This window comes from Chrysochloris asiatica, unplaced genomic scaffold, assembly GCF_000296735.1.
Source record: "Chrysochloris asiatica unplaced genomic scaffold, ChrAsi1.0 scaffold00111, whole genome shotgun sequence".
Taxonomy (NCBI): domain Eukaryota; kingdom Metazoa; phylum Chordata; class Mammalia; order Afrosoricida; family Chrysochloridae; genus Chrysochloris; species Chrysochloris asiatica.
In genome coordinates, this window is record NW_006408629.1 from 9,556,361 (window position 1) to 9,576,858 (window position 20,498).

The 20,498-nt window shown below is 39.1% G+C and overlaps 1 protein-coding gene across 1 annotated transcript in view; it reads left to right on the forward strand.

The window, feature by feature from the left end:
• Positions 1-20,498, forward strand: part of CAST (calpastatin) — a 59,937-nt gene that overhangs the window by 28,103 nt on the left and 11,336 nt on the right. Inside the window, exons 14-22 of the mRNA XM_006867896.1 lie at positions 2,899-2,982; positions 4,997-5,044; positions 6,119-6,211; positions 9,434-9,529; positions 13,497-13,598; positions 14,138-14,221; positions 16,601-16,651; positions 16,966-17,037; positions 20,133-20,231. Coding sequence (XP_006867958.1) covers positions 2,899-2,982; positions 4,997-5,044; positions 6,119-6,211; positions 9,434-9,529; positions 13,497-13,598; positions 14,138-14,221; positions 16,601-16,651; positions 16,966-17,037; positions 20,133-20,231 — 729 coding nt within the window. The remainder of the gene's footprint in view (positions 1-2,898; positions 2,983-4,996; positions 5,045-6,118; positions 6,212-9,433; positions 9,530-13,496; positions 13,599-14,137; positions 14,222-16,600; positions 16,652-16,965; positions 17,038-20,132; positions 20,232-20,498) is intronic.

Below are 20,498 nucleotides of genomic sequence, written 5' to 3' on the forward strand. Positions count from 1 at the left end.
TTGTTTTTGTTTTTGTTTTTTAAAGGCACATCATCAGTTCTGTGAGTTTTTAAGCTGGACTCCTAGATGGTGAATTCATTACGTCTTGAAGAGTCTATGTGATAAGGAGGTTCACAACACCTAATACCATCCTATAGGAGTCTGCCATTCCAGCACATTCCACACTAGACAGTGATCTGTGGAAAAACTAATTTAATCTTCAGAAACAAGCAGCATAAATGTTTATTCTTAATCATTGGGGCCTCTTTATATATATATATTTATCTCCCTTGTTTTTGTTTGGAAACCAATTTGAGTGCTGTTTCAATTCAGAAAGCATTTTTTAGTGCCTACTATACACAGCCAAAAGGAGCTCTGGTAGCATAGTGGTTACGAATCGGGCTGTGAACCACAAGGTCAGTGGTTCGAAACTACCAGCTGTTCCGTGGGAGAAAGATGAGGCTTTCTTCTCCCGTAAAGATTCACAGCCTCAGAGACTCTGTACAGGGTCGCTATGAGTCGGAACCGACTCCACGGCACACAACAACAACATACATAACCAAAGGAGCTCTGGTAGCATAGTGGATACGAGTCAGGCTGCTAATTTCGCGGTCAACAGTTCCAAACTACCAGTGGTTCCGCAGGAGAAAGATGAGGTTTTCTGCTCACGTTAAGATTTACAGTCCCGGAAACCCTATACAGGGTCACTATGAGTCAGAACTGACTCCACAGCACAGCACCACTGCCACCATACACAACCAACTTGATGGTGTGTAACAACAAGTATATACAAACCACAGTACACTGCACTTAAAGGATCCAAAGATAAACAAGGATAAGAAAGGATCTAGCTGTGCATCCATCCATAGGTTTTTCCACGGGAGAGCACGGTGCTATGCAAGTGACACCTAACTTTAAGGTGCTTGGTAAGTTTTAAATCAAACAATTTTTAAATCAATAAATCGTTGTATGCCTCAGGTCAGTTCCAACTTATAGTGAGACTATAGGACAAGATAGAAACTGAAGGGTTTCCTAGGCTATAATTCTTATGGGAGCAGATTGACATTTTCCTCCTACAGAGTGACTGGTGGGTTCACACTGCTGACCTTTTGGTTATCAACAGAACTCTCAACCTTTGGCCCACCAAGGCACCTCTAATCAGTCAACAGAGAACTATTATCTTAGCTGAGAAGTATACAAGAACAGCGTATTGGTCTCGGATTTGCTAAGTGACTTTGCCACTACTTTGTTAAGTGTCGTCAAGTTCAGTTCTAACTCATAGTGACCCTGTATAGGGTTTCTAAGGAGGGACTGGTTGGTTTGAACTGCTGACCTTGTGGTTAGCAGTCCACTGCTTATCCTATAATGCCACACCAAGCTCCACAACTACCTTGTTGCTGTTGTTGTTAAGTGTCTTCAAGTTGATTCCGACCCATAGCGACCCTGTATAGGGTTTCCAAGGAGCAGCTGGTGAGCTTGAACCACCAATCTTTACAGTTCAAAGGACTTTGCAGTCTGACGCATTAGTCCACAGGACTCCACCACTACCTGAGGAATTTATGTGCCTAAGGTAGTGGTTATGTGCCTATGTACCACTACCTTATGATTTAAATTTATTCCTTGATATGTTGGGGTTGTTAAGTGCCATGAGTTTGTTCTGACTCATAGCGATCCTGAGTTGGATCCAAGGAGCAACTGGTGAGTTTGAACCACCGACCTTGTGGTTCAAACTGACCTTGAGGTCCAGTGTGTATCCTGTGGCACCACACCAGGAATATTCCATGTCTTGGAACTCACTAAGGGTCAAATGCGAATGTTCTGTTCTAGAAGACCAGTAATTGGCTACAAAGCTGCAGTTTTATTTCTGATGGGGTTAGTTGTTAATTGTCCAGTAACCCAGTGAGGGTCCTGGTGCTACTGAAAGAGGTAAACCTAGTTACTCCTGTATCAACTAAGATTTGTGGTGGGATGTTTCTCCTATTTCTGAACTGGGTTTAACAGTCATGAGAGTTGACTGGGTTTCCCCACTCCCACCCCTTAGTTACAACCTCATTGATTAAGGTCCTATGAAGATTATTAGAATGATTACAACTGACTTCTGCAGGGAGCCTACTATCCTCAAAAGCTCTTTCCTTTAGTTTTCTCTGTGGAGCCATACAAGTCAATGAGCTAGGTAAGGATTACTGCTGTGTATTGAGGAGTTCATTCCAATGCATGCATAGTGACCCATTGTGACTGACAGTAGACTGCCCCATGGGGTGCCCTAGGCTGTAATCTTTATGGAGGCAAAGACTGCTAAATCTTTCTCACTTGGAACACCTTGAATAGGTGTGAACCACCAGTCTTTTGATTAGCAGCCAGCTGGTAATCATTTCAAATTAGCAACCACGGCCATCCAGCCACTAGGGATCTTAAGAATTATTAATAACCCTATTTTATAGCTCAATAAACTAAGCAGGAGATAGACCAAGTGTTTTCCGAAGATCACAGAGCACAGGAAAGCAGAGCAGCAAAACCCACCCAGGACTCCTGGCTCTGCCTTGTTTTCCTCTTGCACTACCTTCCATAGAATCACCCACCATGACCATATGCTCTGTTTGTGACCGAGCACTTCCAGAACCTTGCATCTGATTTGGTCTTCTCTACACACCTTTGGTAGCATAGTGGTTACGAATCAGTCTGTGAACCACAAGGTCAGCAGTTCGAAACTACCAGCTGTTCCGCGGTAGTTGAAAGATGAGGCTTTCTGCTTCCGTAAAGATTTACAGCCTCGGAAACCCGGTACAGGATCACTATGAGTCAGAACTGACTCCACAGCACATAACAACAACAACACACCTTTGAAGCATGTAAAAAGTTGTATCATTTCATTTTACATGCGTTCTCCAGATACTTATTTCTCTCTCTCACTTTCATCAGGCAAAGGCCAAAGAAGAAAAACTAAAGAAGTGTGGCGAAGATGATGAAACAGTCCCTTCTGAGTTCAGATTAAAACCAGCCATGGTACGTTGTAAGTTCTTAGCCACCGTGTATACCAGCAGCACATTCATTTTGACTTTGTGTCATATGTTGTCAGGTCCACACACTTGATGCTAAGGACACATCTGTCCCAGTTCAGATATTAATTCCAAAAACCACAAGCCCTTTTTTCTCTGCTCAGTACAGTTAGACCCACTGAGGGATGGTTTGTCTCCGCCTGATTTCCAAAAAATAGTTGTTAGATGAACACAGATCGAAACGTTTCAGATATTAACAATGTCTGACATAGATTCTTAACTTTAAAGCGGAAGAAATAATTTGGGACTTTTTCTTTGGCAACTTCAAATGTACAGCTAACTTATACCAAAGTCACTCACTATCCTTGAGTTTCACTCATAGTGACCTGCAGGACAGAGGTGAACTCTCCCCCATAGGTTTTCTAAGGCAGACAGCCAGGTCTTTTCTCCCATGGAAAGCTGGTGGATTTGAACTGCTGACCTTTCTACTAGCAGCTGAGCACTTAACCACTACACCACCAGGGCCCCTTACAGCTATTTATAGCTATCCTTAATTAACATGATTTCATTAGGAGTTTTGGTTTGTTGTGAGGCTGGTAGACTAACCTCGGTAATTATATTTGTAAGTTATCTTTGAAATAATACACATAAACAAACACATGATAGAAAATTGTTATAACATCAAAACAACAACAATTATACCAAAAAAAAAAATTCAGATTTATTTATAAATACCCTAAATTGGTGTGGCACTTAGAATAAGTATTAGACTGCTAACCTCAAGGTTGGTGTTTCAAACCCACCAGCTGCTCCTTGGAAACTTACATGGGTCACTATGAGCCAAATCGACTCAATGACACACAGCCACCACTACCCCCACCCCCAGCATCATCTTTTTATTATGTTTTAAATCCTTCATTAATGTAACTTTACCTTTCTTGCCAAGTATTTTTTTCTATCATCCTGTCCAATGGGTGGAAGACATTTTTTCCCAGTAACTTTTAAGTAAGAGTAAATGTATATCATTATTAGTAAAATTTTGTAAACAGTATCTGTCATTGTCTGTGTTGTGTTACTAAGTGCCGTCAAGTCGTTTCCAACTCCTAGTGACCCTGTATAGAGTTTCCAAGGAGTGGCTGGTGGGTTTGAACCACTGACCTTGTGATCCAGTGCCAAACTAGGACTCCTGTGTTGTTGTTAGGGGTGTCAAGTCAGTTCCAACTCATAGCAACCCTGTATAGGGTTTCCGAGAAGCGACTGGTGAGCTTGAACTGCCAACCGTGCAAGTCAAACCAAAGTCTCCTGTGTTGTTTGTTGTTAGGTGTCATTAAGTTGGTACTGACTCCTAGTGACCCTATGCACAACAGAATGAAACACTGCCCAGTCCTGGGTCAACCTCACAATCATTGCTACACCTGAGCCCATCACATTCACCACTGTGCCAATCCATCTCATTGAGAGTCTACCTCGTTTTCTCCGACCCTCCGCTTTACCAAACATGACATCCTTCTCCAGTGACTGGTCCCTCTTGATAACATGTCCAAAGTATGAGATGAAGTCTGGCCATCCTGACTTCCAGGGAGCATTCTGGCTGCACTTCTTTCATCACAGATTGGTTTGTTCTTTTGGCAGTCCATGGACTCCTTAATTAAGCTGCTAAAGCCACATAAACACCTGTTGGAGAAATGTAATCAACCTGATTGCATATCAACTCCTTGTTCTCATTCTTTTAGAAAGGGGTTCCGGTGTGGTGGTGTAGGATAAGCACTGGACTACTAACCACAAGTTCAGTGATTCAAACCCACCAGCTGTTCTTTAGAATCGCTGTCAGGGTTGTTATAAGTCAGAACCAGCTTGATGGCATTTAACAACAACATAAAAGGTAAATATGAAATACAAATTTACTCAAATCTAAGAGAAAAAATCAAGCTCTCCTCTCATGTCCCAGAATTCCCCAAAACTAACCTTATGGGATATGAAAACAGGATTTTTATTTTCAATAAACTATTTTTCATTTACAGGATAAAGATGGAAAACCACTGTTGCCAGAGCCTGAAGAAAAATCAAAGGTTAGGAAATGAATTTTATATCTGATACTTGAACAACCAAAGAAGTGTATAGTATAAATTGAGATCTTTTGAGAAGCCAGATTCCACTGTGCATGCCAAGCTTGTATGAAGGAAAGGGGCACTTCAGCCGGAACACTTGGCTGACATCTATGTTTCACATATTTTAATGAGTGTTTTCTCATGTATCATCACTAGACTGATTAGTATTCTTTGAACATTAGCTGCTGATGTCACTATGGCTCTAAGACTAAGTTGGTAGAGCTTGATCTTAATCATTGGATCAAATACTTTAATGATTATTGAGCTTTTAAGTTGGTAGCAACAATTAGTTACCAATCATGATTAACCATTTAACGTTCTACATGGCACTGTGTTGGGTGCTTTTTGGTCTCACTGATGAAGACACTATTATTCCCATTCTACAGGTGAGGAAACTGAGACTTGGGGGATAAGTAAATTGCCCAAGGTCATTTAGCTAGTTGAAGCATGCTATTGAATCACGTTGTCAACACTGGGGCCCAGATTGTGAATCCTCATGCCATTCTGTCATTGGTTATCTACTGTTGATAGTCAGAATTTCTGTATGCATCACTGAAAGAACTAAGATAGCAGAATTTTCTTGCCAAAAACACTTAGACATAGGAAAGGAGTATATGTTTCCTGTAGTTTATTCAGAAGGGAAGTCATTAGGAAGTAGGAGAAAAAAGAAAAAATCACACCAGAAAATTAAAGATCCGGGAAAAGACAGGCTATTTTATTTGAACAAAGTTATTGTGAAACTTGAGTGTCAGGAAAAGTTTTGAGTGCATAAATCATTAAAAATTTTGTAATACTTAGAATTTAGTTGTTCATGACATTTTGCATCCTACATTGATAAATGAAAAATATGCACCATTTAAAGTGTATACTAATAAAATTTCTGCCATAAATACAGAAACTTTCAAAAGTATATAAGCTAGTTTGAGCTACTAAGATATGGCTTAATATATGTTAACAAGTGATAAAATTTCTAAGAAAACATTTTACAAAATAAAATTGGTCACCTCATAATATACAATTTTTCTTATATTATAGCTCCTGAGTGAATCAGAACTCATCGATAAATTTTCGGAAGATTTTGACCAGTCTAAAAGCAAAAAACCATCTAAGCCAACTGAAAAGGTAGACGTACGTTTCGAATATGCATCTCTATGGTTCTGTTTGTTGTGGTAGTTTTGTATAATCATAAAAAAAAAAAAAAGTGACCAACACTCTTGTAGCATGAAGTGGTCTACAGAAAGTCCATTGTGCCATTCTTTTTCACCTGCTGTTTTTGTCTTGCCTTTGTCTGAGTGTCCTCTTCCTAAGCAGGTCTGATAGTCCTGCAATTTAAATCCTCTGTAAAGAGCATAGTGATTGTGAGTTGGGCTGCTAGCTTCAAGGTCAGCAGTTCGAAACTACCAGCTGTTACGTGGGAGAAAGATGAGGCTTTCTGCTCCCGTAAAGATTTACAACCTCAGAAGTCCTATGCTGGGTCAACTCCACAGCACATACCCACCCTTCCAACCCTTATAATACAACACAGACAAGGGTCTCTAGTTTCTCTTAGCGCATTTGCCATAACCCAGTGTTGACCCATCTTCACCTTGAGTATTTATATGTAGTGAATAGATGGCAAATTCTTTGAAAGCAGAAATAATACCCTCTGAATGATTATCTGCTGAGTACCTTGTATATAGGTTGTTGTTGCGACCATCGAATTGGTTCTGACTCATAGGAACCCTGTGTACAGCAGAATAAAACGCTTCCCAGTCCTGTCCCATCTCTAAAGCATTGCTCTGTTTGAACCCATTGTTGCAGCTTCTTGTCAGTCAATATCACTGAGGGTCTCTCTCTTTTTCACTGACTGCCTGCTTTAACAAGAATAATGTCCTTCTCCAGGGATTGGTTCCTCCAACCAACACGTCCAAAGTGAATGAGACGGAGTTTTGTCATCCTTTCTTTTGAAAGAAGTATTCTGACTATATTTTGTGTATCTCGGGCTGTTTTTGCTAAGTACTGTCAAGTCAGTACTGACTCATATGGCTACCCTGCATAGGGTTTCTGAAGCTATAATCTTTATGGCAGCAGAACGCTCCATGGGAGAATGATGAGGCTTTCTGTTCCCATAAAAATGTATAGCCTTAGAAAGCCTATAGAGTGTTGCTATGAGTCAGATTAGACTTGACATCACTTAACAACAACAATAGCACCCTACATACAGCAGTCCTGGTGTGGCGCTGTAGGATTTAGACTGTTGACCTTGTAGTACCAAGTGATAACATGGCTATGTTAACCAGGGCTCCTTAGAATATAGGATGTTGTTATTGTTATTGTTAAGTGCTGTCGAGTCAGTTCCAACTCACAGCAACCCTGTATAGAGTTTCCAAGGAGCAGCTGGTGGGTTTGAATTGCCATCACATGGTTCACAGTCTAGTGCTAATCCTACAATGCCACACCAGGAATCCACATTTGCATATAGCTATTGGAACGGACTCCACAGCACTTAACAACAACAACAGTTGAGTCCTGGTGTGGCACTGTAGGCTAATGCTTCAGAATGCAAAGTTGTTTGAACTGCAAGGTCAGTGGAAACCAGTATACAGAGTCGCTATGGGTCAGAATCAGCTCGACAGCACTTAAAAACAACAACAACATTTACATATAGCTAAAGCAGGGTCGGTGGTTCAAGCTTACCATTCACTCCTTGGAAACCCTATACAGGGTCACTATAGGTCAGAACTGACTTGATGGCACTTAACAACATTTACTTTATGTTTTTCTTATGAAGAAAAATGTGACATCAGGATTGGAGGAAGACTCATTAACAACCTGCGATATGCAGATGGTACAACCTTTCTGGAAGAGAAGAGGACTTAAAATACTACTGAAGAGCAAAGACCACAGCCTTCGGTATGGATTGCATCTCAATGTAAAGAAAACAAAAATCCTCACCACTGGACCAATAAACAACATACTTATCAATGGAGAAAAGAATGAAGTTGTCAAGGACTTCATTCTTCTTAGATCAACTATCAACACTCATGGAAGCAGCAGTCAAGAAATCAAACGACGTATTGCATTAGGCAAATCTGCTGCACAGGAACTTTTTAGAATGTTGAAGAGCAAAGATGACAGCTTAAGGACTAAGATACGCCTGACCCAAGCCATGGTATTTTCAATAACCTCATATGCATGTGAAAGCTGTACAGTGAATAAGGAAGACCATAGAAGAATTGATGCTATTGAAAGTGCCATGGGCTGCCAAAAGAACCAATAGATCTGTTTTGGAAGAAGTCAGCCAGAGTGCTCCTTGAAGGCCAAGATGGTCAAACTTAGTCTCTCATACTTTGGACATATTGTCAGGAAGGACCAGTCACTGCAGAAGGATATCGTATTTGGTAACGTGGAGGGTCAGAGAAAAAGAGGAAGACCCCCCAATGAAATGGATTGGCCAAGTGTGGCAACAGTAGTGAGGTTGGCCCAGGATTGGGCAGTATTTCGTTCTGCTGTGAGTTGGTCCTGACTCGATGGCACCTTACAACAACAACAATGTGGTGCTGTAGGAAATACATTGGACTGCCTTAACCATATTGGTGGTTCAAATCCACTAGCTACTCCTCAGAAACCCTATACAGGGTTGCTTGAGTCAGAACCAACTCCATGGCACTTAACAAGACATTATATTGTACTATATATGACGACACTTAACAACAACAACAACAACATATATGACTCCTGGTGGGCACTGTTTATCAGCACTGGACTGTAATCCACATGGACTGCCATTCAAACCCAACAGCTGCTCCTTGGAAACCCTATACAGGTTCGCTATGAGCTGGAACCAACTCTATGGCACTTAACAACAACTGAATAATTGGTAAATTTTATTATATATTATGTTACCTGATGGCAAATAAAAACAATGATTGCTAACATTTTTAACTCACTGTTTTCCCAAATACTATACAAAGTATGTTTGTTGTTAATAGTGCCGTCAAGTCAGTTCCAACTCATAGCCACCCTATCTATGTAGGTTTTCAAGAAGCAACTAGTGGATATGAACTGCCAATCTTGTTGTTCACAGTCCTTTGCTGACCCAACAGTGCCTTGAGGCTTAGGTACTTCCATTGTCCTCATTTTACAAACATGGAAACTGATTCTTAGAGAGGTTAAGAAACCTACCTTAGGAAAAATACTAACCTAGGCTGGAGTAATGAAAGCTGAAGAGTGTCCGCGTACCTTGCCAAGCTTGCTACTCAACAAATCCCTGGGCACCTTGAACAATATTCACAGTGTATTGTTGATGCCAAATTGTTCAGTACAACTAACCAGATAATTCTAAAACTGCATACTTTCTTCTTTCCTCAGGAATCTAAGACCCCAGCCCCAACTCCTGTGCAAGAGACTGTCCCTAAAACCTCAATGTGTAGTGTTCAGGCAGCACCACCTAAACCAGCTACCTTGGTGAGTAAGCCCTTGATATTGAGAAATGTTTTGAGAATGTTCCATTTTTCTTCTCCTATACTTTCTGCTGTTATGTGTGTATGTTTTTATCATTTTATTCTACTAAATAGATGAAAGAAATCTGATGTAACTATTGTTATCTACTGTTCTTTGGTTTTCCTTTAAATTCACTGAGTTTTATTTTATAACCTGGCTCATTGATTAACATCTGATGAAATGTTTCCGTACTACAGACTTCGTGAAGCCTCACTTTGCATGCTAACCTTTATCATCTATGGTATTGTTAAATATGCTTTACAAAATCTTCGGATTACTTTTTCACAGGACACTATTTAGTCTGTTGAGATCATCTTCCTATTTGAGATGAAGGAAATGAAGGTTTGGGGCTGACCTGGAACAATCACTGAGCCTTTCAGAGCTTTAGTTGAGATAAGAGACACAGCTGCCTTCCTAGTGTGAATACCAAACACATTTCAAGCTTACAGGCCAATGTGATTACTCCTACATGGAAAGAGGACAGGGGAAGATGAGAGAAAGAACTTCTTTACAGGAGGAATTAAGGAAGGCTTGTGGATGGGTAGAATGTAACATCACACTAAGTAGCAGGAATAGCCAGCCTCATTGTCTTGGATGGAAAGTGAGCTGAAGACAGGCTAGCACAGATGTCTGAATCACTGGGTGTGCTTAGGATATGTGTGTTCAGTAGTGTGAGAAAAAGTGACCTTGACGGTGTGGGACAAGGGCCTTTGGTGCTTCCTGCCAGGGCTGTCTGGTGCCAACTGCAAACATGTGAGAGTCCAAGACCTCCTTCCTGCCTCAGATAAGACTTGGCCCCACTTTTGGCTTTGTTTTTTTAGGTTACAGAGTACTCTTCAGAGATCTTGTATATTGTGGGTGTCAGACCACAGGCCATAGTGGTAAAAAACAGGAAAGGATGAGAGAATGTGGGAAAAGACTGATGGAAGAATCGGAGGCAGTGATGAGAATCAAGACACTTGCCAGCATTGTAGGGCAGAACTCCTGTTACCCGAGCGTGCTATATTTGTGACTGCCAGTCCCTAGAAGTCTCAGTTCTTTTCCATCCTGACCCTGACTGTGGAGTCGAAAATATAAATTTAGCGATCATAGAAACAGAGCTCTTTTCTCACTTTCTGGCCTTCTTTTCTGGGCCTTTTTCTGTACCAACTCCAGCTACAGTTGTTGAGCAATTGGCATTTCTAGGGATTGTGGCAACTCTGGGCCAGAAAGAATAGTTAAGGAGTCTGAAAAAGGTCAAAGGACTCCAGAAAAGGCTGAAGGACTCATGAACAAAGGGGCACACAGAGAAAGATCAGAGAAGATGAAATTGTTGCCTATATGGTCTTATTTGTATAAAAATAATTATTTAAGAAATCCAGTGACAACATGAAATACTCCAGAAACTGAAGTGTTTGTTAGTCTTTGTGAGTCATGTTTCCAGTGTTAGTCACGTTTCCAGTTTCTTTTGTTCATAAAGACTGCTGATTTTCCTGACTTTTCTATAACGGTTTCACCAGTTTATTAAATGAGGTTTGGGAAGCTGTGGTTTCCAACATTCTATAGCAGACAATTTTTGAATTCTTTGTGACAAACTGAAGAAAAGTGTTAAGCAGGTATCTGGAATCAGATTGGCTAAGGAAGATTTTGGCACAGTGGCAACTCTTGCACTTTAGATATAATCCCTAACAAGAGGTTAGATTGTTGTTGTTAAGTGACCCATAGTGACCCTGTACAGGGTTTCCAAGGCTGTAAATCTTTACAGGAGAAAAAAGCCTCATCTTTCTTCCAGAACAGCCAGCTGGTGGTTTTGAACTGCTGACCTTAAGTTTCACAACCACTATGCTACCAGAGCTCTTTATCAAGGTCCGATTACCAGGGGTTTCTGTTCTTCCTAGGAAGAGAATCAATGCAGTATCCAGCCACCAGGTGGCAATAAATAGCTTTCTACTCAGTCCACTCTTCCACTTCGGTGAGCTTTGCTTTTGTACAACAGTGTTGCAGGAAAACACTTTTTCTAACTTGAATGATGGCCAAGATATATAAGCAGAAAAGATAATTTTATACTTAAATTCTAATACTCAATGTGAGGTCATAAATTGTGATAAGAATAAACTCTGAAGTTATTTAATCCTGGGATTTTCACACTTTTGACCAAAACCAAGAGTAGGAATCTGTATTCTCTTATACTGCAACTCAGTACCCACATAACAGAAGCAGTAGTTAAATAAATGGTACTTACCCATTTTATATGTGATATTTTCTATGACTTTTATTATTTTTTAAAGTCCATGTCACAAATCATTGAATTGAATCGAGTCACTAATGAATGACTCGATGAGCCCAGGTGTCACTGTGGTAACATTGAACACACCAGCTGCTCTGTGGGAAACAAGAGCTGGAGATCTGCTCCAGTAAAGATTTTAGCGTAGGAAACTCTTTGGGACAATTCTGTTGTCTAGGGTTGCTATGGGTTGGAACAGATTTGATGGTACACAACTGCAACAGTGACTGGATCATGACCTAGAGTTTGGGTCTAATATAATCTTTTAGCGCAGATATGATTTCTCCTTTATTTTCCCTTTATAACATCTGTGTTCACCCAGTTTCATTTGGAATACCAGACTGGCTGGGGGCTCATTACATCATGAGGGACCACATGTCATTTTGAGCATGGAACACAGGTAGACAGTCTTTAGATGCCACTCAGGTTAACTTCATCATAGGCAGAGTCGTTGGAATCAGTCATGGTTCCACTTTGACAAGTAGAATGCTCTTCCCCTATATTCCCCAGGGAAAATAGGCTCAGTCTGAACCTCCTCCTTGTAACAGGCTAGACTGTTTCACAGAGATTTGGGAAGAATGTCCTTTTGTGGCCTTTATGAAAATTTTCCTATGTCATCTAATACAAATGATTTCATTAAAGACCACTTTTTTCTTTTTTGAGTTTTAGCTTCTCCATAGTACCTCATTTCGTTTCCTTTCTTACTTCTAAACCACAATAGTCTGGGTTGTTGTTTTTATTAGGTGCCATCGAGTTGGTGTCGACTCATAGAGACCTTAGGCACAACAGAGTGAAACCTGCCCAGTCCTGCACCAGCCGCACAATTGTTGTTACTCTTGAGTTCATTGCTGCTACCAATGCACCAGTCCATCTTGCTGGGGGTCTTCCTCTATTTTTGCTGACCCTACACTTTACCAGACTCCTGGTATGGTGCTGTAGGGTCAACACTGGACTATAAACCACAGGTCAGCAGTTCAAACCTACCAGATGCTTCTCAGAAACCCTGATTCAGGTTGCAATGAGTCAAAGTCAACTCACCAGTTCTTAACAACAGCACATTACCAAGCATGATGTCTCTCTGGTAACATATCCGAAGTACAAGAGACAAAGTCTTGCCATTCTGGCTTCTAAGGAGAGTTCTGGTTGTATCTCTTTTAACACAGACTTGTTTGTTCTTCTGGCAGTCCATGGGACTTTTATTATGTTTCTCCAATACCATAAGTCAAATGCATCAATTCTGCTACGGTCTTGCTTATTCACTAACTTTCACATGCATATGAGGATATTGAAAATACCATGGTTTGGGCCAGGCATACTCTAGTCCTCAAGCTGACATCTTTGCTCTTGAACACTTTAAAGAGGTCTTGGCAGCAAATTTGTCTAATGCAATACCTCATTTGGTTTCTTGGCTGCGGCTTCCATGAGAAAATATGTTGGGTAGATCTCATAAATTATCTAAATTATGCACACTTAATATTTATTGTAATAGTATTCTTGTGTTAATTTTTTAACAATTTAAATATTTTTTAAAGACATTTAAATTATTAGGTGATGTGTGGTGCTTAGCTGGGTGTAGAATAAGATATGCCTCTCAGAATTGTTTGATACAGTCTGTTTTAAAAGAAGTGATTAACCACTTACTTAGGATATTCACTAATGTACTTCTAGAAGGGTGTGGTGCCAGACGATGCTGTTGAAGCCTTGGCTGGTAGCCTGGGGAAAAAGGAAGCAGATCCAGAAGATGGAAAACCTGTGGTGGATAAAATCAAGGTAATGGCAATTCAGATACTTCTAGAAAGTAACTGTCATGGATCTGCCCTCCAAACATTAGTTATATATGTTTACATGTATTTCCCATAAAACATGACTAGGTGGCTTTCTATATATTACTCTGCATATTCTGCTTACTAAATTAAGCCTGAGTAAGCATCAGTGTCTAACTGTAGCAATAAATGAATAGAGAGAGCTATGTAGCAGAATTTCCCATTTCCCTACCTGCATTCACATTGCTGAGGAACTAGACTTCTGAGAGAAATGGCAGTTGTCTGCTGTTTCTCGGGCCTCCCTTTGAGCCCAGTGTGCTTCATGGTGGCATCTACACTAGTGCTAGTGGTTTAGTTGCTATATGGACTTGATTATAAAGTTAATATCTATGAGAATGCATCAAAAATATGTGGAATAGAATCCCCCTCATATATGCTAGCCTAATGATGCAGTTCTTTTCTTCAGATTCAGTCACTCAAGTATCTGTGTATTGGGAAATGATCTATTAACAATGAATTTCATATAATTTGGTTGTTTTTTTTCAGGAGAAAGCTAAAGAAGAAGACCGTGAAAAACTTGGTGAAAAAGAAGAAACCATCCCCCCTGATTACAGATTAGAAGAGACCAAGGTAAACATTCTGGGATTGTTTTCTGTATTATTTCAGTTCATCCTGAATTCATATGCATACAGCAGAGACATAGGAACAAACCTGGATATGAAGATCTTGTTTAACAGTTTAGACACCAAATAATATAATCTACTAATATCCTAATTGTTGTTAAATGCCGTTGGATCATTTCTAACGCATAGGGACCCTGTAGATTCTAAAGAACAAGTGACGGGGCAGCCCCCACTTGAATCTTACAGTTAAGCTACTTGAGTGTAATATTAGCCATCTTTATAATGAGCCTCTGCTAAAAGACTAGTTTGTTTCTGCATCATTACTAACTCAGGAAACTCAAATTGGTACTCCATATGCACTAATTCACTGATGCAGGAAACACAGAAACAGTACTAAGTTCTCCCTGATAAAATGGGTATTATTCTGGATACCTTTATCTTGCTTCCTTTTTTGCATTTCACAGTTCAGTTGGGACCACAGCATTTCTGTTACTTTGGGTTTGTGTGTTATGTTGCTTTACAAGTGCTCTTAGAGCTTCAGGCCACATGTATGTTTTCTCTATTTCCCCATTTCCTAGAAGCTGGTCATGCCCAAGATAACGCTTTTCCTTCCCTAATTTCAGATACAGTTTTTAAGTGAGTAGATGATTAGTCCTCACAAATTTATTCAGTTGTAGTTTCACTCTCATCTAAAATTTTCTCCCACATTATTTATCAATATTGCTTTATAGCATTTTCAGTTGCTACCTTGACTTCTTGTTTAAATCCCACATTGTTATCCACCGGTTATGCTCAAGGAGTCCTAGTGTGATGCTGCCAGATAATGCACTGGACCACAAGGTCGCTTGAAACTTCAGGGTCGGCAGTTCAAACCCACAATCTGATTCTCAGAAACCCTAGACAGGGTCCTATGAGTCCGAACCAACTCAACAGCACTTAAACAACCAGTTACACTCACGCTGGACCTGTTCAGTAAGATTTAGCCTTGTGAGGGCAGACCTCAAGTTTTCCCCATGCAGAGGTGACTAGAAAATGATCAGAGTACATTTCCTTTTGAGTGTGGGATAAAAGTGCTCCCATGACCCTATGTGAGTCCTAGAGTGGCGCTGTGGGTGAATGCGCTGGGCTGCAAAGTCAGTTTGAAACATAGCGTTGGCAGTTCAAGCTTACCAGCTGCTCCTCGGAAACCCTATACAGGGTCGCTAGGATTCGGAACTGATTCGATGGCACAGAACAACAACACCAACAGTGACCCTGTGTAGCACTTGGCTGTTTGCTGCCTTTGCAGCTGAGGGGTGGTAGAGAGCAAGCCCAACTTCTGCTTTCCCTGCTACTTGAGGAGTGATCAGAAGGTACAAGTGAACCTGCAAAGCAGATAGAAAAGGGGATAAAGAGTTTGTCAGTTAAGAGGGAAAGAAGCACTGGATGCCTCTAAACTACAGCACCTTTTAACATTTAAATGAAACTTACTTATGTCAAGTCTGAGTGATCCTGTAGGACAGAGTGGAACCACCTTTAGGCTATCTGAGACTGTAAATCTTTACAGTAGCTTCATCTTTCTCCTTTGCAGTGACTGGTGGGTTCAAACTGCTTACCTTACAGTTAGCAAAACATCACGTAACCCACTACATCACCAGCACTCCACATTTAAATCAAATAAAATACCTCACCAAGTTTCTCAGTAGAAATCTCCAAAGAGATAGCTTTGTGCTTGTGTATTTTTGTGTACGTGGATAAATGGAAATTGTCCTTAATTTATAAGCCACCTTTTATTAAAAAGCCTCAAATGCTTTATGGATTCTATTCTTTAAAATCAAAAGTGGCATTTAGAGTCGTTTTAAAGCTTGGCATAATCTGAGTCAAAAGTTTCAGCACGTTCCACCCACATCTATATGCTCCATGAGGGCAAGGACTTCTGACTCTTCTATTTACTGTTTTTCCAAGGTTTAGTACAGAACTCGGTACATAATCAACACATACTAGGTGAGTGCATGGCTTCTAAAGTTCATCAGCTTTCTCCAAGCAGCCTTTGTGAAGCCCACACTCCAGGCCAAGAATGACTCCTCTCCATGCTCCGGTAGTTCCAAAACTAACATCACAACACACGTCACATTAGACTGACTCTTCACATGTTTCTCTTCTCTACTAGTTTATGGACTAGTGGAGTCACAAACCATTCCTAACCTGTTTGCATCTCCCATGCCTAACAAATGCCTGATGTGCTTACTGGTAAAAGAATGTGTTTCCTGAAATAATGATTCTAGTTTATATACATCAGTTATAACCTATTGATCCCTTGTGTGTTTGCAAAGTATACTTGAGGTAAGATGTGAAATGATTAAATTCCATGTTGGTTTTGTTTATTTGTATTATCATTTCTGCATAGGACAAAGATGGAAAACCACTTTTGCCAAAAGAGCCCAAGGAACAGCTCCCGGTAAGCAAATTAGTTTTCTCTAGCTCTCTCTCTCATTTGGCCCCTGGTTGTTAATTCAAATAAGATATAGCTTTCCTTTAGTGAGTTTGTTGTTACTGTTAAGTGCTGTTGAGTCAGTTCCAACCCATAGCAACCCTGTATGTTGTTACCAAGGAGCAGCTGGTAAGTTTGAACCACCAACGTTGGAGTTCAAACTGACTTTGCTGTGCAGCGCATTAACCCACAGTGCCAATTAACATACAAATAGTGACCTTGTTTTGAAGAGGAGCCAGATGACACCTGTCCTGTGTTGATGCATTTCCTTGTTCTTGTAGCCTATGAGTGAAGATCTCCTTCTCGAAGCTTTGTCTGAGGATTTCTCTGGTCTCCAGAATACTTCATCTCTTGTAAGTCTGAAACTCCTGGTTTTACACTTAGGATGGTGGAAGTAAATAGAAACCTGTGACTTAGAGTCTGACTTGGTTGCTGAAGAAAATCACCGAGTTAATGGCCTTCAACTTAGTGGTTGTTTTCAATAGTTTGCATAATTGAACCAGTGATCATACTCTATATCAAGCACATCTTAGGAAAGAAAATTTAAATCTTAATTTATCCAAAATTATGTCTCAGACAATAACTTTACCTGTTGATATTTGTACAACTTGTTACTTTCCAGACTCCCTTCCAGGAAAACTTAGCTTCATGTAGAATAAATAGATGGTCTTTCAAAGGGGATTCTGTTGTGAAGAGGTTTGGTTAATGTTTCACTACTGTAGGATTATCAAAACCTTCTATATGCAGACATAGATTTGAAGTCTTAGTGTTCCCAAACATAGATGGTTGCACTGCCTTTTTTTGTGAGGTGTTATCTATTTACAGGGAACCCAGGTTCTCAGCTACTGAATTTTATTGTTGGAAGGTAGTTGGAAAACAGATTTATAGGTTCCGCTTTGGACGGTGACATGAAGAATCTTCACTAAGCCCTCATGGCATTACCTTCCTCTCGCCTACCTCCATGCAAACAGACCATGTCACACAGAAGCACTCAAGCCCTGATTCAGACACTGCAAGGTACTAAGTTACAGGCTGCAGTATAAGCAGTATAAGGAAACAGCTCCCCAATAATATACAGTCATCCCATGACAGTGATGCAGACCAGATTGTGGGAATATTACCTGACGTACCTTCCTCATCCTCACTGTCATTATTACTTCAATAGTTAGGAATCTTTTCATTTTAAACGTTCAAAAATTTTTTTAGTATAACATTGAATTTATATGTGCTATCTTCAGCACAAAAAGAAGGTGTAATGCAGTGAATGATTAGAGATAAAACAATTTTTAAACAGATTTTACTCATAGAAAAATCAGTCTACCACTGGAAAACATTTATCAGTGTAAAAGGTATTAATAAATTGAAATAATTGATGTGGTTAAAACTAAATGATCCCAAGAAATTTAGAGAAAAAATATCATGTATTAGATTATAAAGACCATCTCACGTATTAAGAAAGTAATTGTTGATACCAAACATACCATTTACTTTGATCTTTGTAAAATAGAACCAATTCTGCTTTTATAAGAAATATGTAAATATCCTCCTCATGAAGAAATAAATTTAGAATGTGGTTGTGTGCCGTCAAGTTGGTTTTGATCCATAGCGACCCTATATGGGATTTCCAAGTGAACTTGAACTGCCAACTTTGCGGTTCAAACTGACTTTGCAGTCCAGCACATTAGCCCACACCAGGACTCCAAATTTAGAATAGATTTTAAAAATTGGTGATATTACAAATTAAAATTTTTGAGATGTGGTGTAGTATTCATGAGCTACATTTATTACCATAAGTGCCTTCATCAGTAATGAAAAGAAAAACTTGAGAAATCAACTGTTCATTGAAGTTTATATGTAAAATTTTAAAAGATGCAATGAAGTGACAACCCAAAGGAAAGTAGCTATAAGTATACTAGAAGACGAAAACAGCATTTTTAATGAAATGTTAACTGCTATTTTATACAGTTTTATTTATTTCAAAATACTAGTAAATGTGAAAGAGGAAAATAAATCTTGCAAATAAAGTACAGTTAAATTTTTAATTAGAACAATATAGCAATCAGAGTTAAAAGGTCAACTAAATGATTAACTGTTCAAAGCCAACAAATGAATTTGTCTAAGTGTCTTACAATATAAATTGTAAGTATGCCAAATAGAATTCGGAAAAATAATATTAGCAGTACGATTTTAAAGTGAAAATAATAATCAGTATGAGAGCAACTAAATTGTTAAAAAATATTATACACAATTTTCCAAGAAATATTTTAATAAAAATGTAGAGCAGTATTGTTCACATAACTTAAACTAAAGAAGAAAGATTAGAACAATTCTCAAACCTTCTTTCCATCAGAGGTTTAGAGATAACTTTTCATGCTTCTAATTCTCAGCTAGTTCCCATGTGACATAAAATTGTCCTTAAAAATAAGGTCTTCTAGTTAATTGGTTATATAATTATTGTCCTAACCTGAAAACTTGGTGAATATGGCCAATTAATTATATTACAACTATTATATCTGTGAATATAAAAATTCTTGTTAAGTGCTGTCGAGTCTTTTCTTACTCATAGAGATCCAGTATAGGGCTTCCAAGGAGTGGCTGGTGGGTTTGAATCACCAACCTTGCGTTTAGCAGTCCAGTACTTATCCTAACTTATCCCACAGTGCCACACGAGGACTGACAAATAGAACATAGCAACTTATTAAAGTACTCTTAACCATTATTAGAAATTAAACATTCAACAGCCAGAAAAATAAATCATTATAACACGGGTCGCTATGAGTTGGTACCAACTGTATGGCACCTAACAACAACAATATAAAATAAAGACAAGTCATATATCTATATAAAAGATGTATTTGAATTTATGTTGAACACTGAGAAAAAGTGAAACTGAAACCTCATACTGTATACCACAGAATTTAAACAATAGTGTATCATTTTACTCCTACAATAAAAACAAAACTATGTGTTAAAAATCTAATGCTGGCAAGCAAAGCTTGAGGGAACACAGGTATACTTGTCCATTGTTCTTGGCAGTGTAATTCCTGCAAACCTTTGAGTGAGCAGTCTGGCAGAACATAGCCAGCACTGTAAAAAGACCCACTTCTAGAAATTAGAGCACTAAGTAGTGAAGATGAAAGCTGAAAAATTGCCAACAACTTAAATGTATAGCAATGAATATATAAGCACATAATGGGATTCTACAATATTAGATTATTGAACAGTATTTAGAAAAATATGAATTAGAAATAGAAAGCTGTTAAATATAAATAATATTCTATAAAAGAAAGTAGAATAGAATTGCTTTTAAGATTGAGTGACTATTTCTATTTGGATCAAGAGAATAAGCAGTTATAAAAAGAGTTATGTTTAACATGATTTTATGGACACAATTTTATATATATTACTGATACAAACAAACCTTTTCTTTTTTTTTTTTTTACAAAAGAAATTTGAAGATGCTAAACTTTCTGCAGTGATTTCTGAAGTGGTTTCCCAAACCCCAGCTTCAACCACCCATTCTGCAAGATCACCCCCTAAGACCCCAGTAAGCAACCTGTCTTTATTTTTTTATTGTGGTAAAAGTATAATTCAGTGACCTTAATTATATTCTTTAAGTTGTGTAATCATTCTCCCTATTCTCTATATTATTCCACTACCATTTATATAAAGTTGCTGTTGTTAATTGCCATTGAGTCAATTCCAACCCATAGCGACCCTGTATAGAGTTTCCAAGAAGCTGCTGGTGAGCTTGAACCACCGACCTTGTGGTTCAAACTACTTTGCAGTCTGACACATTAGCCCACAGCGCCAC